The 22,996-nt window shown below is 46.8% G+C and overlaps 1 protein-coding gene across 1 annotated transcript in view; it reads left to right on the top strand.

Moving 5' to 3' along the window:
• COL4A1 (collagen type IV alpha 1 chain) overlaps positions 1 to 22,996 on the top strand; it is a 227,669-nt gene that overhangs the window by 152,187 nt on the left and 52,486 nt on the right. The window contains 2 exon segments of the mRNA XM_038392118.2: positions 5,810 to 5,974; positions 21,412 to 21,507. Of these exon segments, the coding sequence (XP_038248046.1) occupies positions 5,810 to 5,974; positions 21,412 to 21,507 (261 nt within the window).

The raw sequence follows: 22,996 nt of genomic DNA, 5'->3' as shown, positions 1-22,996 counted from the left end.
TGTTTGGCGACTCGCCTGGCACTGCTGACGGGCCTGGATGGCTTCGTTACAGTGCTGATGGGTTAGATCCGCTTTGTGGCGCCCATAAGCCGTAAGCACTTGGTGGAGGGCTTGGCCTGGCAGGTGCCCCCACTCTTCGTGTAGCCATGTTAGGAGGGGGTTCTGAGGGCTAATTAGAGTAGCAGATGACACCTCAGGGTTACCAAGGGTCTCAGTCTTAAAGGCCCGGAAGCATTGGTCAAGAGTGGTGTGGAGGGGATTGCTGTCAGGTTGGTGGGAGGGGCAATGGGTAATAAACCAGGGTACCTTGGTTTTATAAATGAGGGTAAAGATTTGCTCCCATAGATTCTCATGTGCTCGGGGCTGCCCCTCACGAGTGAGGATGGATGCTCCGTAAGTGGAGTCGATGCCAAGCACAACCCGAGTGCGAGGATGGGTACAGGCGAGGTGGGAGGCGGCCAGAAATATCCCTTGGACCTCGGCCAGCTGAGCTGAGGCATGGCTTGGGAGGAGTTCAGCCCGGAACATTTCATATCGTTGGCAAAACATGCCAGCGCGAGGGGAGGGGGCTGTGCCCCCATTGGACACGATCCATGGCTCAAATGCACTAAGCTCCACTAGGCTGGGGTTCTCCTTAATTGTGGAGCTTGGACTTAACTTCCATTGGCTAAAGGCTTCTTGTGCTATGAACACTAGTTTTTCCCAGGTGGCTGAGGAACTGTGAAACTGTGGGGCTGGAGTAAACGATAGCCGGGGATAAGCTGCACGTGGGGCCCCTTGAGCTGTCCATAAGTTAACTGAGCCCAGGGGGTGGCCAGCCTAACCCCAAGAAGCATTTGTCCTACTGACCCATACCGGTGTTCTGGACCATTAAAAGCATGTGTGCTATGGTATACCGCTTGGTTCTCCTGGGTAATGATGGCGCTGACACCGTGGGCTGTGACTGATAACTCAATGAGGACTGGGTTGCTTGGGTTCCACCGATAAAGGGTTGGGTTAAAGTGAAGCCATGCCACTAAACTGTGTATGGCCTGATTAGCTTCCTCGGTCCAGAGTAGTCGTTTGCTTTTTGTAAATTGCTGGACGGTGGAAAGTGCGTTGACCAAAGTGGCTGGGAGAAAAGCTAGGTGATAGTTAAGTATTCCGAGTACCTTCTGAATTTGGTTTCGGGGGGTGGGGGTGAATCCCCACCGCAAACTGTGGCTGCAGTGCTTGGTATGAGGAATGCTGGAGGATTCCCTCCCGAACATTAAACCCCAAAAACTGGAAGGAGGTTGTCAGCTGCAGGAAGCTTTTTGCTTTATTAACTTCCCACCTATCATCATGTAGGGTCTGAAGGACCTGATCTGTGAGAATTTTGACAGGGCCGGGATCAGGGCCACAAATGAGAATGTCGTCGACATAATGGACGACTTCAAATCCGGGTTGGGGCAAAATGACCTCGAGGGTCCGACTTAGGGCCTCAGTGGCACAGGCAGGCGAGTTTCGGTACCCCTGGGGGCAGACCTGCCACTGATACTGGGAACCCTCATAGGCAAAATTAAGAAATCCTTGTGGGTCATAAAGGGGGATCTGATAAAACATATCTTTAAGATTGAGGGTACATGCCCATTTGGCCTGACGATTAAGCAGGACACGTTCAATTGTGGGTAGATCCCACCGACTTGCAAACACGATAGCTTCAATATGTTGATTAGCTGACCGATAATCAATGACCATACGGAACTCTTGAGGCTTGTGGGGTTTTGGAATGCCCCATGCGCTGGATAGGTATCAGCTGGTGGTAACTCGGCAGATATGCTGGGCACTCTCGAGCTGGGTTAAAAGTTGGTTAATAGAGGCTTTTCCCGGGGGCGGGGGAGATATAGTTGATACCTCCATGGGGTCAGGTTACTTGCACGGGGCTTGTGTGGTTTAACAATTAAAATAGCAGGTAGAGTTTGAATAATGACAGGGGCCAATTTAAAAGCCCTTAATTCACTTATTCCAAGAATGGCCTGATTCCCCAAAAGGGCGGTAAACTGAACGGGGGTGCCTGGAAGGGTGGCTTTTACTTTGACCTTGGGTCAGGATTTGATACTGTTGAGTCCCTGGATGTGAATGATGTGGCCAGTGCGTTTATGGGGTATGGACGGGGGAATGACGGACACTTGGGGCCTGTATCTAATAAAAATTGAACCTCCTGATTATCAGGGATAGCAAGGGAAAAATACGGCCTGGAATCATGAGACCGGGCATCGGCCGCCATTACGCACTCGGTCCCGTGTCGTTTCCCTGCTGTGAATTTTCTGGACGATCTTCCCACCCTAAGGTTATGGCCATCTCTTTTTGTTGTGCAGGAGTTAATTTATGGGCAGCATCCTTACTAAGCCCCCCTTTATTGAGTAAGAACCCAAAAATCTTTCGTTCCATATAGGAGCGTTCCGGATACTTAGGTTTGGCTCCGGGGTGACGACACTGGCGGCTGCCACGGCGGGACAGGGAGTAGGCCATTTTAGCCAGTCCATGGCCTGAAACAGTGAACTTACCGGTCGTCCCTGGAATCCATGCAGCCACAGCAAGGTGCCTGTGTCCCCCAAGGGGCTACTATCAAGCGCTATGTCTACAGCCTGCTCGTTTACAAGGATGTTGGCGGGGTCAGTGACGTGGCAGTAGGCTTGATATGGGGGTAATTGTTGTAGTGTCTGCGTTAGCCCCAGGGGTGTTTCTATTGGATCCCAATAAATGAGAGATGCCCTGGCAATAGTATAAACCAAACTGCAGGGGGTGGATATGCCTTCTGATGGAAGCTGAAATGCTTGGGGGCTATTTTGGATTTGTAAATATGCGGCAGCCAGTACAGCGATTGGCCAAACTGGGGCGGCGAGAAAAATTCCTCAGGCAGTTCCTCTAGACCAGGCGGCGCTTCGGGAGAGGAGGGTTGCCTCTTCCCGATCTACTAATTCCTGACAAAAGTCCAGAATGAGCCGCCCTAACCAGGCAAATACTGGCTCATATGGCTCTCGACCGGTGTCATTGATAAACTCCTTCATCTCCCCCTTACTGCGGGTGCGCCATTCAAAGGTGGTGGTTTGCGCTCCGGTTGGGTCTACCTTAGTGTGCGTCAACTGCACCGGCATGGCTTCAACAATTAGGCTGGAGTTTGATTTCTCTGGACTTGTCTCGAGGGGGGGTTTTCTAGAGCAGGGTACAAACTGGGAGAGGATGGTATGGTGGGGGAGGGGATTCGTGGGTTTCGGGTGGTGACAGTGGATCAGGGGATTTAGAGGTTTCAATTAATTCTCATGCAGTGGAAGTTAGGGCTCCCATAACCACAGTTAGCTTATCCAGAGCCAGACCCAAGATTTTATGATAGGCGCTGACTACAGCTTCTGGTTTATATTGGTCAGGACGGAGTTTTTTGGACACCTTTCTGTCTTCCAACTCCTGTAAGAGATGAATTACGAGTTCATGAGCGGGGCCCCCGCATGGGAGCCAAGGGTTCGGAGTGGTGGTTGAACAAGTACCCCTGGCTGCCTTTAAGATTTTTTGGGCATCCTTCCATAACCGAGATGGGTTGGTGCCGGCTCCGGCCTCCCCAGTTTTCGTACAGACTGGTTGGTGGCGGGGCTCCACGGGAGTTAAACAGAGTCCCATGTGGCAGGTTAAAAGACAATCCGCCACGGCCATGGATAGATCGACGGTATAGGTTTGGCTGGAATAACCGGTCCCGATGATAGCGTTCCAAGTTAATGTGTTAGGATGTCCCTGGTCAAGTAAAACATGATACTGGAGGTGGTTAAACTCGTCCTCGGGGCTCCTGTCGGTGGTCATGGTTCTCCATGGACAATTGGTGGGACTTGTCAAGGAGCTTTTAACAGGGTTTGTGTTTTCCCATCCTGTTCGTGACGCCATGTCTGTAGCACTAGCGGGCTCGGGAATTATTTTACTGGGTAAAACACAAACCCACTGACAAGTGAATTGATAAAAATGCACAGCGGCAACGTTTATTGGATAAACAAAGTCATGCGGTGGCTGGGGAATAGAGCGATCGGTTTCCCCAGAAACAATTCAAATTATACAACCTCTTAGGTAAAGGGGAAGGAAGGGAAGTTACAGACTTAAAGATGATAGGAAAAGTTACATACATACCACACATCCGAGCCAACTGACCAGTAGTGCAGACACCAATCACATGGTAGGCATAGGGTAAGTTACAATGAACACGACACAATATGGGCCGGCGCTAACGGGAGGATTATCTCGGCCAAGGGATGATCAGTCTCCTTGGCGTACGTGGAAATTCCCCCGTTTCGCTTGTTGGCTGCTATATTTTATGGGGCTTTGTTGGGGTCATGTCGTTTTGCTATAGGTTGCTTAGCTTTTCCGCCTTCTGGGTTCCGGGTTGGGGCCCTTTTACGTCAGCGGGTCTGCTTTTGGTTCTCTGCACACAACACCTTTGATTTATGCACTTGACACGCTTTTTCGCCTCCCGGGTCCTGGGTTGGCACGCTTTATGTTAACAGGTCTGCGCACGGCTCCTTTTGGTGTACATGACAAGAACCTGCTGTAAGATGGGGGGGTTTTGTTGTTTCTTGTGGTGGACCGACAATTGGCCAGCCCAGTTGTTTACCTTGGGTTGTGACAAACTCTACATACAAAACAATGGGGTCTAAATTAGCTATTAACTCTTAAGAAAGAGATTTTGGAGTCATTGTGGATAGTTCTCTGAAAATATCAACCCAAGGTGCAGCAGCGGTGAAAAAAGCTAACAGAATGTTAGGAACCATTAGGAAAAGGATACATAATAAGACAGAGAATATCATAAATCCACTATAGAAAGCAACACCCACACCTTGAATAGCACATGCGTTTCTGATCGCCTCATATCAAAAAAGATATATTAGAATTGGAAAAAGTACAGAGTAGAGCAACGAAAATGATAAGGGGTATGGAATATCTTTCACATGAGTAGAGAGTAAAGACTGGGACTGTTTAGCTTAGAAAAGAGATGACTAATGGGAGATATAATAGAGGTCTATAAAATCATGACTGGTGTAGAGAAAGTGAATAAGGAAGTGTTATTTACCCCTTCACATAACACAAGAGCCAGGGGTTGCCCAAGTAAATTAATAGGCAGAGGGTTTAAACAAACAGAAGGAAGTGCTTCTTCACACAAGGCACAATCAAACTGTGGAACTTGTTGACAGGGGCTGTTGTGAAGGCCACAAGTATAAATGGGTTCAAAAAATGAGAAGTTCATGGAGATAAGAATGAGACAAGTTCATGGAGGATAGGTCCATAAATGGCTATTTGCCAAGATGGTCAGTGAAGCAACCCCGTGCTGGGACTGAACAACAGGGGATGGATCACTCAATAAATTATCCTGTTCTGTTAATTCTCTCTGAAGCATTTGGCACTGACCACTGTTAGAAGACAGGACACTGTGCTAGATGGGCCACTGGTCTGACTCAGTATGGCCATTCTTATGTTCTAGATTATTCCTTGGAGCTTCTTGCAAAGGCTGTCCATTTCTGTAGCATGTCAGGATTTGTAGTATGGTAGTGGTAAAATGAACCCTGCATGCTTCATTTTCTCACCATCTTCTAAGGTCACACATCTATAGGATAGACTTCAGATTTAAAAGATAATGCTGATATGTGGGACTAGTATTTAAATTTAATATAAATCTTCAAGAATCAAAATCCAGTCCCTTGTGTTATACAGGGTTTTGCCCCTTAAGCTTAGGAATTTATTGCTGGTGTATCTTGATCGTTTTACTTTTTATTTGTATTTGCTTTCATGTGTGTTTTACTTTATTCTAAATAAGGTTTACCTAGCCCAGGGATCACAGGTCCACCTGGCTTCCCTGGTGAGAGAGGTGAAAAGGGTGACCAAGGTCCTCCAGGAGTCTCTCTGCATGGATCAACTGGAAGGGATGGTTTTCCAGGGCCTCCAGGACCTCCAGGACCTCCAGGACTTCCAGGCATAACAAGTAGGTAAAGATTTTATTTCAGGGGTTGGCAGCCTTTCAGAAGTGAGGTGCCAAGTCTTCATTTATTCACTTTAATTTAAGGTTTCATGTGCCAGTAATACATTTTAAAGTTTTTTAGAAGGTCTCTCTCTATAAGTCTATATATTATATAACTAAACTATTGTCATATGTAAAGTAAATAAGGTTTTCAAAATGTTTAAGAAGCTTCATTTAAAATTAAATTAAAATGCTGATCTTACGCCGACGGCCCGCTCAGCCCGTTGCTGGCCTGGGGTTCCGTTCAGTTACGCTGGCAGCAGGCTGAGCAGGGCCTGTGGCCAGGACCCTAGCTGGCAAGGGGCTGGCAGCCAGAACCCCAGACCAGCAGTGGGCTGAGCGGGGCCGGCGGCTGGGACCCCAGACTGGCAGCTGCCGGTCTGGGATCCCGGCCCTGCCCACAAAGAATGGGTACCTACCTTCTCCCTAGTTCTAGCCCTTCTCTTCCTCTCTCTCTGCACTGAGCTGAGGGTGGGAGTGCACTAAGCACAGGACTGGGGGTGAAGGAGCAGGCTGGGGATTGGGGTGCAGGGTCTGGCCAGGAGCTAGAATGAGGGAGGGGGCTTGGGGTTGGGGCAAGAGGTTTGGGTGTGGAGTGCTTACCTGAGCAGCTCCCATTTGGTGCGAGGGATGCAGGTCAGAATGTGGGAGGGTGCAGGAGCTCCTGTTTGGTGCTCAGGGTGGGGGTGGGAATGTGGGGGGTGCAAGAGTCAGGACATGGGTGTGAGGGGGCTGGGTATGTGTGGGGGGTGCAGGAGTCAGGGCATGGAGTGTGGGGGAGCTGGGTATGTGTGGGGGGGTGCAGGGGTCAGGGCTGAGGTCATGGGGGTGCAGGGGTCAGGGCAGGAGGCTGGCTGTAAGTGAGGAGGGTGCAGGGATCAGGCAGAGGGCTGGGATGTGGGGGGGGTGCAAGGATCAGGGCAGAGGCTGGGTGTGTGTGAGCAGAGAGCAGGGCTCAGGGCAGGGGGCTGGGGTGTGTGAGGGGGGTGCAGGGCTCAGGGCAGGGGACTGGGGTGGGGGGATGTAAGGGTCAGGGCAGAGGGCTGGGGGTGTGGGCTGGGGTCTTGGGGATGCTTCTAGCCCCCTGCTCAGAGCGGCTCATGGCAGGGGGCTGGAGGGGATATGCCCTGATTCCACCCCCATTCCCCAAGGCCCCGTTTCCACCTCTTCTCCGCCTCCTCCCCATAGCAGCGAGTGCGCTGCAGCTCCTCTTCTCCCCCGCCCATACAAGGGCCGTCAGCTGATCAGCGGCAGGGAGGGAGAGGAGAAGGGGCAGGAACCCAGCACGCTGGGGGAAGAGGCGGGGGAGGGGGAGCTTGCCTGCCCTGCAGCAGCAGCCGGCAGGACCAAGTTTCTTCATCCTCCCAGGGGAGCAGGGGGTGGGCAGGATTTTTAATGGCACGCTGCTGCCTGCCGGGGTCCTGGCCTGAGTTCGGCAGCAGGCTGAGCGGGGCCAGCGGCTGGGACCCGGCAGGCAGCAGTGTGCCATTAAAAATCAGCTTGCGTGCCGTTGCCAACCCCTGTTTTATTTCAATATGCAGCTGAAACACTGCTAAAGTTTTGTATATTCAAAAAGAACAAGGGCAACAAGGATATGTCAGGAAAGTGGAGGCCATGATCAGAATCAGCATGTAAAGAAATGCTCCCTAAGTATGGAAAGAGAGAAACATATGTGACTTCATTAATGCAAAAAAATGAGGAACTGTCTAATAATTAAACAAATCACTTGCCTGGCTCAAGACACAGATCTTTTTCTGGATAAGTGGCTGCTACTTTTGACTTCTTTCAAAAATGTATCTGATTACATGATCCTACACCTGGCATAAATAGTTATACATGCAGAGCTGTCCCTTGGTACGGCGAATCGGGGTGCCATGCTTTGGGGAGGTCTGCGCTTTGCGGGGCCCCGTGCTTTGATAAAATCTTGAGGAGGTGGGCGAGGTGGTAAGAAGGACAGGCGAGCAGGATGTGGAGGAGAATGGGAAGGCGAGTGGCAGGTGGGCAGGTGGGGGGGCCCGAGGAGGGGCCTCCCTACCAGAACCTCCCCATCTCCCTAGTGCCTCCTGCCCATCAGCGGGCCCCACTGATCAGCGCCTACCACGGCCACAGATCAGATGTTTCTCAGTGTCAGGAGGTGCTGGGGGGGGAGGGGGAGGGGAGAGGAGTGAGGGTGCAGTGCACTCAGGGGAGAGAGCGGAACTGGGCGGGGGCGGGAAGGGGCAGGGTGGAGGTAGGAAGAAGTAGGGTGGAGTGGGGCCTTGGGGAGGGGGTGGAGTCGGGGCAGTGGGAGCACACACCTGCCGACAGATTAGAAACTCAGCACCAATATCCCGGGCCCCACACCCCCTAGGGACGGCCCTTTATACATGTATGCATTTGGCCTCTGTTTTGACATGCTAACTTTCACATATTTATTTATGTACTGACAATAAAATAATTTTTAAAATGAAGACAAACAAATACTTGCATTGTTTTGCATGCAGATTGTATTTGATAATGAGAAAATAGGATTCTAATCCTATGATTCTTTATTCATGTGGCATAAATGGAACTAGCATATGATAATGGCTACAGAATCAGGCCCAACATTTATAAATTAGAAGTTATTTCCTTTTCACATAGTAGTTTTTAGTGTGAAAATGGGATTATTTAAGGTGTCTAGAGCATGGGATGGGCACTTGTTTAATAAATCTAAATGAACAGCTGATGAAGAAACAAAATGCTTTATGGGTGTTTTACAATTGGTTTTATAATTAAGCATAAGCATATTAAAAATAATATATTTTGAATTTGTTTCCCATTCTGTAATGGTTCTGTAAGGAACCAAAAAGATTCCTTTTATTCCATATACTTTTGCAAGTACAATACTTGCAATGGCTCATCCTAGGTGTTTACCTATAACTTAGTGTAAATGGCCATTTAACATATTAATATTAGGAAATGAGAACCTTTCTCATGTTTGCAGTGTTGTCGTAGCCATGTTGGTCCCAGGATATTAGAGAGACAAAGTTGGTGAGGCAATATCTTTTATTGGCAATATCTTGTATCTTTTTTATCTTTCTGTTGGAGAAAGAACTCTTCTTCAGGTCGTGGTTGATTCTGTTTTACTGACTAACAAGTTTTCACTTCATGCTTAACTTTCTCAGGCCAGATCCTCAACTGCTGTTAACTGGCATAACAACAATGCCTTCAATAGAGCTATGTCAATTTATACCATCTGAGGTCCTGGCTTTTTATTTTTTTTTAAATGACTAGGAAGTATTTGACTAGGCAGATTGTAATATACATTTGCACTTAATTATGAATAGTACTTTCCAGTCAACATAAAATAAGTAGTAGATAATTACAAATAAGCAAGGATATATTTCAGTGTTAATTGCTACCTAGGGACACATTAATAGTTCATTAAACAAACATTAGAGAGATGTTGACGTTTTCATTTTCTCCATCCTAATTTTCTGCTTTATAATTCCACCACAGTATTCTCCCATATGCTTTCAGTTAGCTCTCAGCCATTTGTGCCTTAAAATAGTGTTTATAGACAAATTTGTTCAACATGAAATGTTAATGTTGAATTATATCACTTGTTAGTAGCATTCCCTGTAGTCTTTATTTGGATTTTAAATTACAGATTTTTAATTGTTTGAGCTGGGTCTGATTTTGTTTGTTTGTTTGTTTGTTTGTTACTGAAGAATGACAATGCAAACATAACAGAATCTTTGCTAGCCTTGCAGGTGATGGGGGTTAAGCCCCATCACACTTGGATAAAGAATAAAAATTGAAGATTAAAAATGATGCTATATTTTTAGGCAAACGGATATAATTCAAATTCATTTGTTTTATTATCTACCTTGTTCAATTATATGCCTTTAAAATTAAACACTAACATGTTATTGCGCTGTAGCTAAAATGTAATCATGACATAAAGACAATAGTATTTTGTCTGCAATTCTTCAGCAGACTTGAAAAGAGATGTACGTATCAGGTATTACTAAATTATTGTGGTAGAGATAAACTTTTTGAAATAGTGTGGGGAGGAGATTTTGCAACTGAGGATCCCCTAATGATAAAATCCTATAGATTGTGGAGATTTTTTCAACCTTTTACAGAAATTGAGGACAATATCCTTGCTATGGAATTCCAGATGGCTTAATAAGCTATAGAAAGGAATGTCATTCTCTATGAAATTCCTAAACCAACAAAACTTAGTTTAAAAAAACAGTTAAAGTTGCTTAGTGATAATATATTTCCTTATGGCATCATTACAAAACCCAAACACTTATAAACAAGAAAATAAATAGTTAAAGACACTATAAATATTATACTGCCCACATAATAAAATTTTTTTTATCAAAAGAAAAGCAATGCATAGTTCATTACTGTAAAACCTTAATACTGACCAAAAAGCCCTCCACCTCATTTTACCAGTTTTCACAAAATATATGCATAACGCAAAACTGATTTTTACTTCCTGGACTTGTTTTGTGTGTTTGTTGTAATATGTTGTGTGATGTGTTCCCCCCGCGGTGCTACCTGGAACTGGGGTACCACTGAGGTTTCTCTGACTTACCAGCCTGAGCTCCCTCTCAGTACTGTGCTGCTGTGACAAGCAGCGGACTGCTTCCAGTCCTACACTCCCACCAGGATTTACGGAGGCAGGGACACACCCAGCTGCAGTTGCATGCAAGCTGTGATCAGCCACTGCATGAGCCAACAATAGAAAGACTACAGCCAAAATAACCCCCAGCTTCCCTGCATAGGACCCCAGAGCTGTACCGCCCTGTCCTGGTCAAAACTTCAATCTGTATGAATTTATTACCCAGTTCGCCTCTCCCTCAATATAGAGAGGAATATGCACAATATGCTTGTGTTAACCAAGCTGAGATTTTCCCCAGACACTTCAGTCAAAGGCACACTGGTTCAGATTAAAAAATTAAACAAGTTTATTAACTACAAAAGATAGATTTTAAGTTATTATAAGTGATAGCAAATAGATCAAAGCAGATTATCTAGCAAATAAACAAAACCACAAACTAAGCCTAAAATACTAGATAGATCAGATATGAATTACCACTTTATATAGCTTTAACATATGGCGGGAATCCTTTGTTTCAAAGTCAGTTCCCAGCCCAGTTTGTGGAAAATACAGGTACGCAAAATGGAGATCAGTGTCATGTAGTTTGGTCACATGCCCTCCTGAGTCATAGCAGCCATTTCTTACAGGTTGTCTGGAGCAGTCTCAGGAAGGCTCACCCAGTGGGGAATAAGCTTCTCCTAAGGCCTTTTGTTTTCCCTAATGGCCTATTACCCTGAATAGGCCCTTCACAACCAGCTATCTAGACTGGAAGCATCTAGTGTAATGGATGTCGCCCAGGTGTAACTATGAAATACAGATACATAGTCAATATTCATAACTTTGGGTACAAAAATGATACATGCATACAAATAGGATAATCATATTCAGCAAATATACTGATCTGGGCTTCAGAAAAGCACCCTGGACTTCAGAAAAGCAGACTTAGACTCCCTTAGGGAACTGATGGGCAGGATCCCCTGGGAGGCTAATATGAGGAGGAAAGGAGTCCAGGAAAGCTGACTGTATTTTAAAGAAGCCTTATTGATGGTGCAGGAACCAACAATTTCAATGTGCAGAAAGAATAGCAAATATGGCAGGCGACCAGCTTGGCTTAACCGTGAAATCTTTGGTGAGCTTAATCTCAGAAAGGATGCTTTCAAGAAGTGGAAATTTGGACAGATGACTAGGAGGAGTACAAAAATATTGCTAGAGCATGCAGGGGTGTAATCAGGAAGGCCAACGCACAATTGGAGTTGCAGCTAGCAAGAGATGTGAAGGGTAACAAGAATGATTTCTACAGGTATGTTAGCAACAAGAAGAAGGTCAGGGAAAGTGTGGGTCCCTTATTGAATGGGGGAGGCAACATAGTGACAGATAATGTGGAAAAAGCTGAAGTACTCCATGCTTTTTTTGCCTGGGTCTTCACAGACAAGGTCAGCTCCCAGACTACTGCACTGGGCATCACAGTATGTGGAGGAGGTGAACAGCCCTCAGTGGTGAAAGAACAGGTTCAGGACTATTTAGAAAATCTGGACATACAGAAGTCCATAGGTCCAGATCTAATTCATCCAAGAGTGCTGAGGGAGTTGACTGATGTGGTTGCAGAGCCATTGTCAATTATCTTTGAAAATTCGTGGTGATCAGGGGAAGTCCTGGAAGATTGGAAAAAGGCAAATATAGTGCCCATATTTAAAAAAGGGAAGAAAGAGAACCCAGGGAACTACAGACCGGTCAGCCTCACTTCCATCCCCAGCAAAATCATGGAGCAAGTCCTCAAGGAATCTATTTTGAAGCACTTGGAGGAGAGGAAGGTGATCAGATACAGTCAACATAGATTCACTAAGGGCAAGTCATGCCTGACCAACCCAATTGCTTTCTATGATGAGATAACTGGCTCTGTGCATATGGGGAAAGCGGTGGATGTGGTATATCTTGACTTTAGCAAAGCTTTTGATACGGTCTCCCACAGTATTCTTGCCAGCAAGTTAAAAAAGTATGGATTGGATGAATGGACAATAAGGTGGATAGACATCTGGCTAGATTGTTGGGCTCAATGGGTAGTGACCAACAGCTCGATGTCTAGTTGGCAGCTGGTATCAAGCAGAGTGCATCAGGGGTCGGTCCTGGGGACAGTTTTGTTCAACATCTTTATTAATGATCTGGTTGATGGGATGGATTACCCCCTCAGCAAGTTTGCAGATGACACTAAGATGTGGGGAGAAGTAGTTACGCTGGAGGGTAGGGATAGGGTCCAGGGTGACCTAGACAAATTTGAGGATTGGGCCAAAAGAAATCTGATGAGATTCAACAAGGGCAAGAGCAGAGTCCTGCACTTAGGAAGGAAGAATCCCATGCACTGCTACAGGCTCGGGACCGACTGGTTAAGTAGCTCTTCTGCAGAAAAGGACCTGGGGATTACAGTGGACAAGAAGTTGGACATGAGTCAACAGTGTGTCCTTGTTGCCAAGAAGACCAATGTCATATTGGGCTGTATTAGTAGCAGCATTGCCAGCAGATCGAAGGAAGTGATTATTCCCCTTATTCGGCACTGGTGAGTCCACACCTGGAGTATTGCGTCCAGTTTTGGTCCCCCAACTACAAAAGGGATGTGGACCAATTGGAGAGAGTCCAGTGGAGGACAATGAAAATAATTAGGGGGCTGGGGCACATGACTTATGAGGAGAGACTGAGGGAACAGGGGTTATTTAGTCTGCAGAAGAGAAGAGTGATGGGGATTTGATAGCAGCCTTCAACTACCTGAAGGGAGATTCCAAAGAGTATGGAGCTTGGCTGTTCTTAGTGGTGGCAGATGACAGAACAAGGAACAATGGTCTCAAGTTGCAGTGTGGGAGGTCTAGGTTGGATATTAGGAAACACTTTCACTAGGAGGATAGTGAAGCACTGGAATGGATTACCTAGGGAGGTGGTGGAATCTCCATCCTTAGATGTTTTTAAGGCCCGGCTTGACAAAGCCCTGGCTGGGATGATTTAGTTGGTGTTGGTCCTGCTTTGAGTAAGGGATTGGACAAAATGACCTCCTGAGGTCTCTTCCAACCCTAATCTTCTATAGTTCTATCATTCTATGAAATCATAACTTCTTCTTAGAGTGCTTGTTCACATCCATTCCAATTAGGTGTGCGTGCATCGCATGCATGGACGTCGGAATCTTTTTCCCTTAGCAGCTCCCGTCGGGATGGCAGAGGAGCCCCCTAGAGTGGTGCCCTCATGGTGCTGTATATAGTAACCTGCTGGCCCAATGCCCCTTCAGTTCTTTCTTACCGTCCATGAAGGCATTGGAACATGGTCTCTCGCTTGCGAGTGATCCCTTAGCAATCTAGTTTTTACCAACTAGACAGTTTGTTGTTAGATAGTTAATAAGTTAGTTAGGTACAGTTTTAGTTAGAAGTGACTGGGATTTAGTTCCAGACACCAGCCTTGGGCTGCGGGGCATACCACAAGCCCAGGGGTTTAAAGCTTGCGCTACCTGCCACAAGTCTATGCCCAACAGTCCCCCCACGACTCCTGCTTTAGGTGTCTGGGGGAGATACACCAGGCTGAGCACTGCAAAATTTGCAAGGCCTTTAAGCCCTGTACTAAGAAAGAAAGAGACTTTCATCTTAAACAGCTACTCATGGAGGCCACGTTATAACCAGTGGCCTCAGACCACCCGCTACTGGGTCCAAGCTCCTCGGTGAGAAGCGCATGATTCAACACCAGGGTCTAGAAATCCCAGGCACCATAAATCACTGGCACTGAGACGAGCCAACCAGCCCCGGCACTGCTCAAGCTCCCCGGCACCAGCCAAGCGCCATAAGAAAGGGGAAAGGGGATGCTCCCCTCAAAGAGCGACCAAGACAGTCAGAGAAGCTCCTACCGCTCAGAGATAGGACTCTGGTTCCCACCAGGAGACAGCACCATTGATTCCGGTGCCACAGGCACCGTTGAATCCGGCGCCCAGCGACTTCAGCACTGACCAGTGTCTAGAGGAAGTCTTGGAACCCCCGTCCATGCCTGACACATTTGAGGCTGCAAAGGACCATCGAACTGTTGGCGTCCAATCCCCTCCAATGCAGGGAGAAGCTTCCGGCACTGGTGAGGCGGGTGCCGTCCAGAGAGAAACCGGCAGTGGTGCGCTGCTTGAGGTCACCGCACATGGCACCGCTCCCATTTGAACTTGCCACAGTAATACTCCCTGGCACCGACAACTCCACATGAGGTTAAGGCACCAGATGAAGAACCACGGTCGGTGCCCCCACTGAGGATCTGGCACCACTCCATGTCGCCCTCAGTCGCTGGGCACCAAAGCACGATACCAGCCACTTCCCCGGCACTGTATGGACTTGGCTGGTCCAGGTCTTGGGATAGCCAGTACTGCTCACTGTCCCGATCCTCTCAGCACAGGTCCCCGGCCTGCACCTCTCGGCATCCCACAGTGGCCCAAGGATCATCGGCACCACCTTGGTCCTCCTTTCAGCCTCTTCAGACTCTGAAGCCGACTCAGGTCACTCGAGTTATAGCAGGCGCTGGATCATGACCAGCAGAGAGTCCTACACAGCCTGGCAGACGCAGTGTCCGCCTCTGGGGCAGTGGCCCTTTTGGACCTCATGGGCCTACCACCAACAACAGGGCACATTTTCTAGAGCCTCTAGATCTGTGTACTCAATGCGACACCACTCAAGGTCGCCATATAAGCACACCTCGAGGGCAAGAGAGTCCACGCTATCTAGGCTGACATCAGATCCCCCAGACCAGCCGACAGAGGCAGGCCCATTGCCCGCACCATTACTGAGAGGCATGACCCAAGACCTCCGAAGGCACAGTCTACCTCTCAAGAGGCGACAGCCTTGATAGGTCCCGACACAGCCCAGGACTATGAGGGACTACAAGAAGGTCAGGATGATGGCAACCAGCTGCAGCACATGTCCTCGTCCTCCTCAGATGAAGCAGTGGCGGGTACATCTGTGTCAGGACCCCCACCTATCAACCACAGGGCCCATGAAGAACTTCTTTGCCGAATTTCCCTTAACATGGGACTTCAGGCCGAAGAGGCCATCGAGCCGGAGGATCTGATGGTTGATATCTTGGCTCCGGAAGGTCCCTCAAGGGTAGCATTGCTACTGATTAAGACTATCCAGAGTAACTATAAGACTATGTGGCAAACCCCGGCTTCTATTATCCCGGCGGCCAGGGGAGTGGAGAGAAAATACTTTTTCCCCATCTAAGGGCTATGAATTCTTGTTCTCCCACCCTCCACCCTGCTCCCTGGTGGTGTCAGCAAGCCTCGGCACCAAAATCCAAAGAGGCCAAACTATTGGACCTCTTTGGCAGGAAGGTCTACTCATCAGGAGGCCTGCAACTCAGGATAGCGAACCACCAGGCCATCCTTAACAGACACAACTTCAACACTTGGAATGCTATGTCCAAGTTTAAGGATCGCCTGCCACAGGATTCACATGCAATTTTCTGCGCTAATTGAGGAAGGGAAAGCAGTAGCCAAAACACCTGCAAGCCTCCCTCGAATCGTCCGATTCTACGGCCAGAACCATATCCTCAGGAGTGGTTATGAGGCTTTCAGCATGGCTACAGGTGTCAGGCCTCCCTCCCGAGGTCCAAAACACTTTGCAAGACCTCCCCTTCAAAAGCTCTGGCCTCTTCTCGGAGCAAACGAACTCCAAGCTGCATAGCCTCAAGGATTTCAGGGCTACGATGAAATCCCTGGAGATGCATACACCAGCAACCCAGAGGAAGCCCTTCAGGCCTCAACTTCCACAGCAGAGGCAATGCCAACCTTGCCGTAGACAAGACCCTTACTGCAGGCGAGGCAAAAATAATAGATGTAGACCGTCGAACACCATGTCTAACCGAGGCCCAAATAAGCCCCAGCCCAGAAACAATTAAGGGTTTTGAAGGCACACATGAGGACAGCCTACCAATCCAGTCCCAGAATCCCTCCCCACAGTTTTTAAACCGGCTATCCCGCTTCTACCATGCACGGTTCTGTATAACGTTGAACCGCTGGGTCCTACGCATGGTGCAGGTGGGATACTCCCTCCAGTTCTCCTCCTTCCCTCCCTTCCTCCCCATTCCATCCCACCCTGTCCCCGTCCCTCTTCAGGGACCACTCTCACGAGCAACTACTTGTGAAGGAAGAGCGATTGCTTATCAATATGGGGTGGTGGAGGAGGTTCCCCAGGAGCTAAGGGGAAAGGGATTTTACTCCCATTATTTCCTAATCCCCAAGACAAAGTCTACAACCCATTCTAGACCTTCGCAGATTCAACAAATTTATGGTCAAGATCAGGTTCCGCATGGTCTCCCTAAGAACTATCATCCCATCACTGGATCCGGGAGATTGGTACGCTGCCCTCGATATGAAGGACACCTATTTCCACATTGCCATCCATCCGGCACACAGACGCTTCTCACAGTTTGTGATAAACCGCAAGCATTACCAGTTCATGGTGCTTCCGTTCAGCCTTTCCACAGTACCCCGCATGTTCACCAAGTGCATGGTGGTGGTGGCGGCCTTTTTGCGCAAGAGACAAGTTTGAGTGTACCTGTACCTCGATGATTGGCTGCTGACAGGACTCTCCAAAGATCAGGTGCAGTCCCATGTTACACTGGTCAGGGACGCCTTTCACAGACTGGGGCTCCTTCTCAACATAAGCAAGTCGTCACTTGTACCGACCCAAAGGATGGAATTCATAGGGGCGCTCCTGGAGTCAGTACAGGCAAAGGTGAGCCTCCCAGAACCCAGGTTTCAGGCCATAGAACAAATTGTCAAGACGATATTACAATATCCCACCACAACTGTCAGGGGTTGCCTGAAGCCAATAGGGCATATGGTAGTCTGTACTTACGTAGTCAAGCATGCCAGACTGAGGCACAGGCCCCTACAAGCATGGCTCGCATCATGTTACTGCCTGGCACAAGACAGCCTGGACATGATAGTAACGGTACCCGGGAAAGTCTGAGAGTCTCTGCGTTGATGGCTGGATCAACCAGTAGTCTGTGCAGGAGTCCCCTTTGGCGCACTCCAGCCTTCACTGATGCTAGTAACAGACGCATCAAATCTGGGTTGGGATGCACACCTAGGGGATCTGAGAACACAAGGTCTGTGGTCACAGGACAAGATACCCCTCCATATCAACCTGAAGGAGCTCAGAGCGGTTCATCTGGTCTGTCAAACCTTTCACACCATTTTGCAAGGTCACAGCATGACAGTCCTGACAGACAACACCACCACCATGTTCTACATAAACAAACAGGGCAGAGCTCACTCCTCACCCCTCTGCCGCAAGGCTCTTCTCCTCTGGGACTTTGTATCACCTCAAAGGGTGAGGGCTTGAAGTATACCTTCCCTCCAACCCTGCTGATCCACTGGCTCCTGCTCAAGATACGCAGGGACAAAGCAATGGTGATCCTGCTTGCTCCGTCCTGGCCACGTCAGCATTGGTACATAACACTCCTAGAACTATCAGTAGACACCCCAATAGCTCTACCCCTGTAATGGGACCTGATCACTCGGGACTGCGGGTGCCTCCTCCACCCGACCCTACAGTCCCTGCACCTCATGGCTTGGAAGCTCCATGGCTAAACTTGATGGAGAGCCAGTGCTCTCAGCCAGTGAAACAAATACTTCTTGGCAGCAGGAAACCTTCCACAGGTCAACTTAACTGGCCAAGTGGAAAAGGTTCTCCTGCTAGTGTGAACCCAGACATCTGTTACCGCTCCAGGTATCTATCCCAGTTATTCTGGACTATCTGCTTCACCTCAAGCAACAAGGCCTATCACTTTCATCCATCGGAGTACACCTGGTGGCTATCTCAGCTTTCCATCCAGGGGAATCTGGGTGCTTGGTGTTCTCAAATCCCAGGGTGGTGCTTTTCCTTAAGGGATTGGAAAGGGTATACCCTTACTCTCAACCACCAGTACCAAACTGGAATCTGAACCTGGTCCTCTCCAAGCTCATGAGCCCACCCTTTGAGTCCCTGGCCACTTGTTTCCTCCTCTACCTTTCATGGAGGTAGCGTTCTAGGAGGCCATTACCTTGGCAAGGACAGTGTCTGAACTAAAGGCTCTCACCTCTGAACCACCTTATATGGTATTTAATAAGGATAAGGTGCAACTTAGACCGCACCCTAGATTCCTCTCCCCAGGTGGTCTCCTAGTTCTACATGCGACAGGACATTTGTCTGCCAGTGTTCTTTCCAAAGTCTCACAGGAGCCCGCAGCAGCAGAGCTTGCACACGCTACATGTTCAAAGAGCCTTAGCGTTCTACATAGAGCACATGAGGCCTTTTCGCAAATCAACCCAACTTTTCATGGCCATAGCCGATAGAATGAAGGGCCCTCCAGTATCTTCTCAGTGCATCTCGTCCTGGATCACAGACTGCATTCACACATGCTATGAGTTGGCTAAGGTCCCAGCTCCCGCAATCACAGCCCATTCGACGAGAGCGCAAGCATCTTCAACCACCTTTCTGGCGCAGATACCCATCCACAAAATCTGCAAAGCAGCTACCTGGTCTTCAGTGCATACATTCACAGCCCACTATGCCGTCAACAGCAGGCCAGAGATGATGCAGCAGTCGGCAGAGCTGTCGTCCAATCAATCATTCCTTGACTCCTACCCACCTCCGATGGTCAGCTTGGAAGTCACCTAATTGGAATGGACATGAACAAGTTGTCAAGGTTCCTTCCCCACTCTGAATTCTAGGGTACAGATGTGGGGACCTGCATGAAAACCTCCTAAGCTTACTTTTACCAGCTTAGGTTAAAACTTCCCCAAGGTACAAACTCTTTTACCCTTTGCCCTTGGACTTCCACTGCCACCACCAAATGTTTGACTGGGTTTACTGGGAAAGCGTTGTATGGAAAACATCTTTCCCCCCAAAATCCTCACCAAAACCTTGCACACACACACCCCCCCCCCCCGCCTGGGGAAGGCTTGATAAAAATCCTCACCAATTTGCATAGGTGACCACAGACCCAAACCCTTGGATCTTAAGAACAATGAAAAACGCATTCAATTTCTTATAAGAAGAATTTTAATATAAGAAAAGGTAAAAAGAATCACCTCTGTAAAATCAGGATGGTAATACCTTATAGGGTAATTAGATTCAAAACATAGAGAATCCCTCTAGGCAAAACCTTAAGTTACAAGAAAGACACAAAAACAGGAATATTCATTCTATTCAGCACAGCCTATTCCTCAGCCATTTAAAGAAATCATAATCTAATGCATACTAGCTAGATTACTTACTAAGTTCTAAGACTCCATTCCTGTTCTATCCCCAGCAAAAACATCACACAGAGAGATAGACCCTTTGTTTTTCCCTCCCTCCAGCTTTGAAACTACCTTGTCTCCTCATTGGTCATTGTGGTCAGGTGCCAGCGAGGTTATCCTAGCTTCTTAACCCTTTACAGGTGAAAGGATTTTTCCTCTGGCCAGGAGGGATTTTAAAGGTGTTTACCCTTCCCTTTATATTTATGACACAAGCACTCGAAGAAGAAAAGATGGTTACTTACATCTTGTAACTGTTGTTCTTCAAGTTGTGTTTTTGTCCATTACAATACCCACCCTGCATCCCCTCTGTCGGAGTCAACGGCAAGTAGGAACCTAAGGGGGCCGGGCTGGCAGGGTACTATATACAATGCAATAAGGGCACCACTCTAGGGGCTCCTATGCCATCCCAATGGGAGCTGCTAAGGGAAAAAGTTTCCAATGTCCATGCACGCAACGCGTAATTGTAATGGACGTGAGCAACACATCTCAAAGAACAACAGTTACGAGAGATAAGTCACCGTCTTTTTTCCAATGAGATCCATCTTGTAGAAAATTCATCATAATTATGCCATAATCATATCATAATAATATTACTAGGATGAATATAGGGTGTAGTGCTAGAGACTTCAGTCAAAATGATGTCAAATTATATTGACTCAGGAACCCTGCAATAAAACCCAACATAGGGAGCATTATTTTTGTGTTCAGACCTGAAGTTCTGGTGAACCTTTTCCTTTGTTTTCTTACTCCTGGTCCTAAAATATCTGCTTTCTTCAAATATATATATACCGGACCCTCGCTAGAACGCCGGATTTGGGATCCATGTGCGGTATTGCGTTAATGCAGGGACCGCATTAAAATGAATTCCAATTAAAGTAATTAAATTTGGGATCCATGGCTGCAATCGCGTTATATGCGAATTCGCGCTATATAGACACGCATTCTAGCGAGCGTCCAGTGTAGTATGTGAGTTTTTAGGGAAATTTAATGACATGAAAAATTTGGAAGGTTATTAACAAGCTGCTTTGGATCTAGAAAGAGCCAAAGAAACCTAAGACAAAAATGAGATTTCAAATTTTTAAATGTAACTGTAACTAAATCTGTTGAACTTTTTTCAGACTTTCAGAAACATCCTCCTTGGCCTCCAATGTAAAAATATGTTCTATTTTAAATAAAGTATTATCTGTTTTGTAAGCCAAAGTTATAGCTGACAAAAGCCTGGGTTTTTAAATGGAAGTTATTTGCCATCTTAATATGGAGAGACTGCCACTTGTCCATAATTCCATAGGTTTTTAGAGTAACATCTGTAGAACTTGATTACATTTCTATAGACCCCTATTGATTTTATCCCTTAATTTCCATAATAGCTGACAAATAAATATGTGAATTTGCTCCTCTTCGTGGTCACAATCAACCTATAGCTACTTCACCATTGTTCATAATAATGCATGGAGAAGTGACACTGACTTGAACTGTACTATTATGAAAAATTGTACTCGGAGAATAATGTTCTTTATTATTTTACTCCAATTTTAGATGGAATCATGGAATGTCAGCCTGGAGAACCTGGTGATCAAGGTCTTCCTGGACCCCAAGGACAACCTGGATTCTTAGGAGAGAGAGGAGATAAAGGTAATATTGTTCAAAGAGCTACTTGCATTCAATGGTCCTGATTCTCCACTATCTTCTAATCTTGTGTAGTCATTAAGGCTTTGATTCTGCAAAGTGTTGAGCACCCTAGTCCTGATCCAGAAAAGTGCATAAGCACCTGCTTAACTTTAACCATGTGAGTTTCCAAGGATAGAGGCCTGAATGAAAGAGAGGACGGTGGTGTTGAATTAAGTTACATGACACTGACTTCAGTTTGTAATTCAGATATCCTCCGCTCTGCCTTATAGTGATAAAGGATGGGAGGATTTCAGTGGAAAAATAAGTTCAGCTTTACTTGTTCAAGTGGATTATAAGATGTAGAGGGATGTCACAGAGAGAGGCTGAGATGCAGAAGTGGATGAAGAGAGCCAGATCAGGAATGGAAAGTGGATTTGTGAGTTATTGATGTAAAGATGATAATAGAACCATTTAGTAATAATAAAGAAGAATTAGACAAAGCCCAGAGATAGACCTAGCAATTTACATCCAAATTGCAAAGTAATGATTTGTGAAACTCAGTAAGACTTGACATAGCACATTCTTTATGTTAATAAAATCCTTGGTAGTTTTCTTATGCTCCAACTACGACTTAATTAACAAGATAGGAACATTTGCAGGCAGGATGTGAATAAGCAGGCATTGGAGAAGATGCCACATGTAATGATTACAGATTTATGACCTCATTAGGGGAACACCTTTTGGTAGTCATCTAACCTTCTCTGACATTGGATAATAGTCAAGAGCTAGGAAGCAATTATAGAATTATTAAAATAAAAATGAGTTTATATGAAAAATACAAAATATAAAATTTGCAGTGACCATGGCCTAGATTCACAAAGGTACTTAAGTAGTGTGATGCTCAGCATTGTGACACCTAATTTTTAGGTTCCTGTTAAATCACAGGAACAATGTTTTGCATAATAACATGTTTCAGAGTAGCAGCCATGTTAGTCTGTATTCGCAAAAAAGAAAAGGAGTACTTGTGGCACCTTAGAGACTAACAAATTTATTTGAGCATAAGCTTTCGTGAGCTACAGCTCACTCATCGGATGCATTTGCACAAAGCTTATGCTCAAATAATTTGTAGCCTCTAAGGTGCCACAAGTACTCCTTTTCTTTTTTTCTAGGAACAATGCTGTGATCCACAAAGCCTGATTTATGTGCCTACGCTCCTATGCAATGAATGGGAAGAGTTAGGTGCCTTAGGATGGGATCCACAAAAGCGTTTATGCTGGATGGGGAATTGCCTGAGCTCACCAACAGGAGATGCCAACAAGAGGGGTGTTTGCTAAGCCTCACCCTTCTCACTGAGATAGGTGTGTGAGTCCAGGCTTCGGGGGGGAGGGGGGTAGCATTTCTAACTATTCTCAGCTGTGATGCCTTTCTTGAAGGTAGGTACCTAAGGTGTTTGTTTTTTTTCTTTTTTTTTAAAGACGCCAGGCTGATGTGGGAAGGGCCTCCCTTGTAACTT

The sequence above is a fragment of the Dermochelys coriacea genome, chromosome 1 (genome assembly GCF_009764565.3).
Source record: "Dermochelys coriacea isolate rDerCor1 chromosome 1, rDerCor1.pri.v4, whole genome shotgun sequence".
In the NCBI taxonomy this organism is placed as follows: Eukaryota; Metazoa; Chordata; order Testudines; family Dermochelyidae; genus Dermochelys; species Dermochelys coriacea.
Note: the sequence above shows the minus strand (reverse complement) of the source record. Positions and strands in the feature narration are given on the sequence as shown.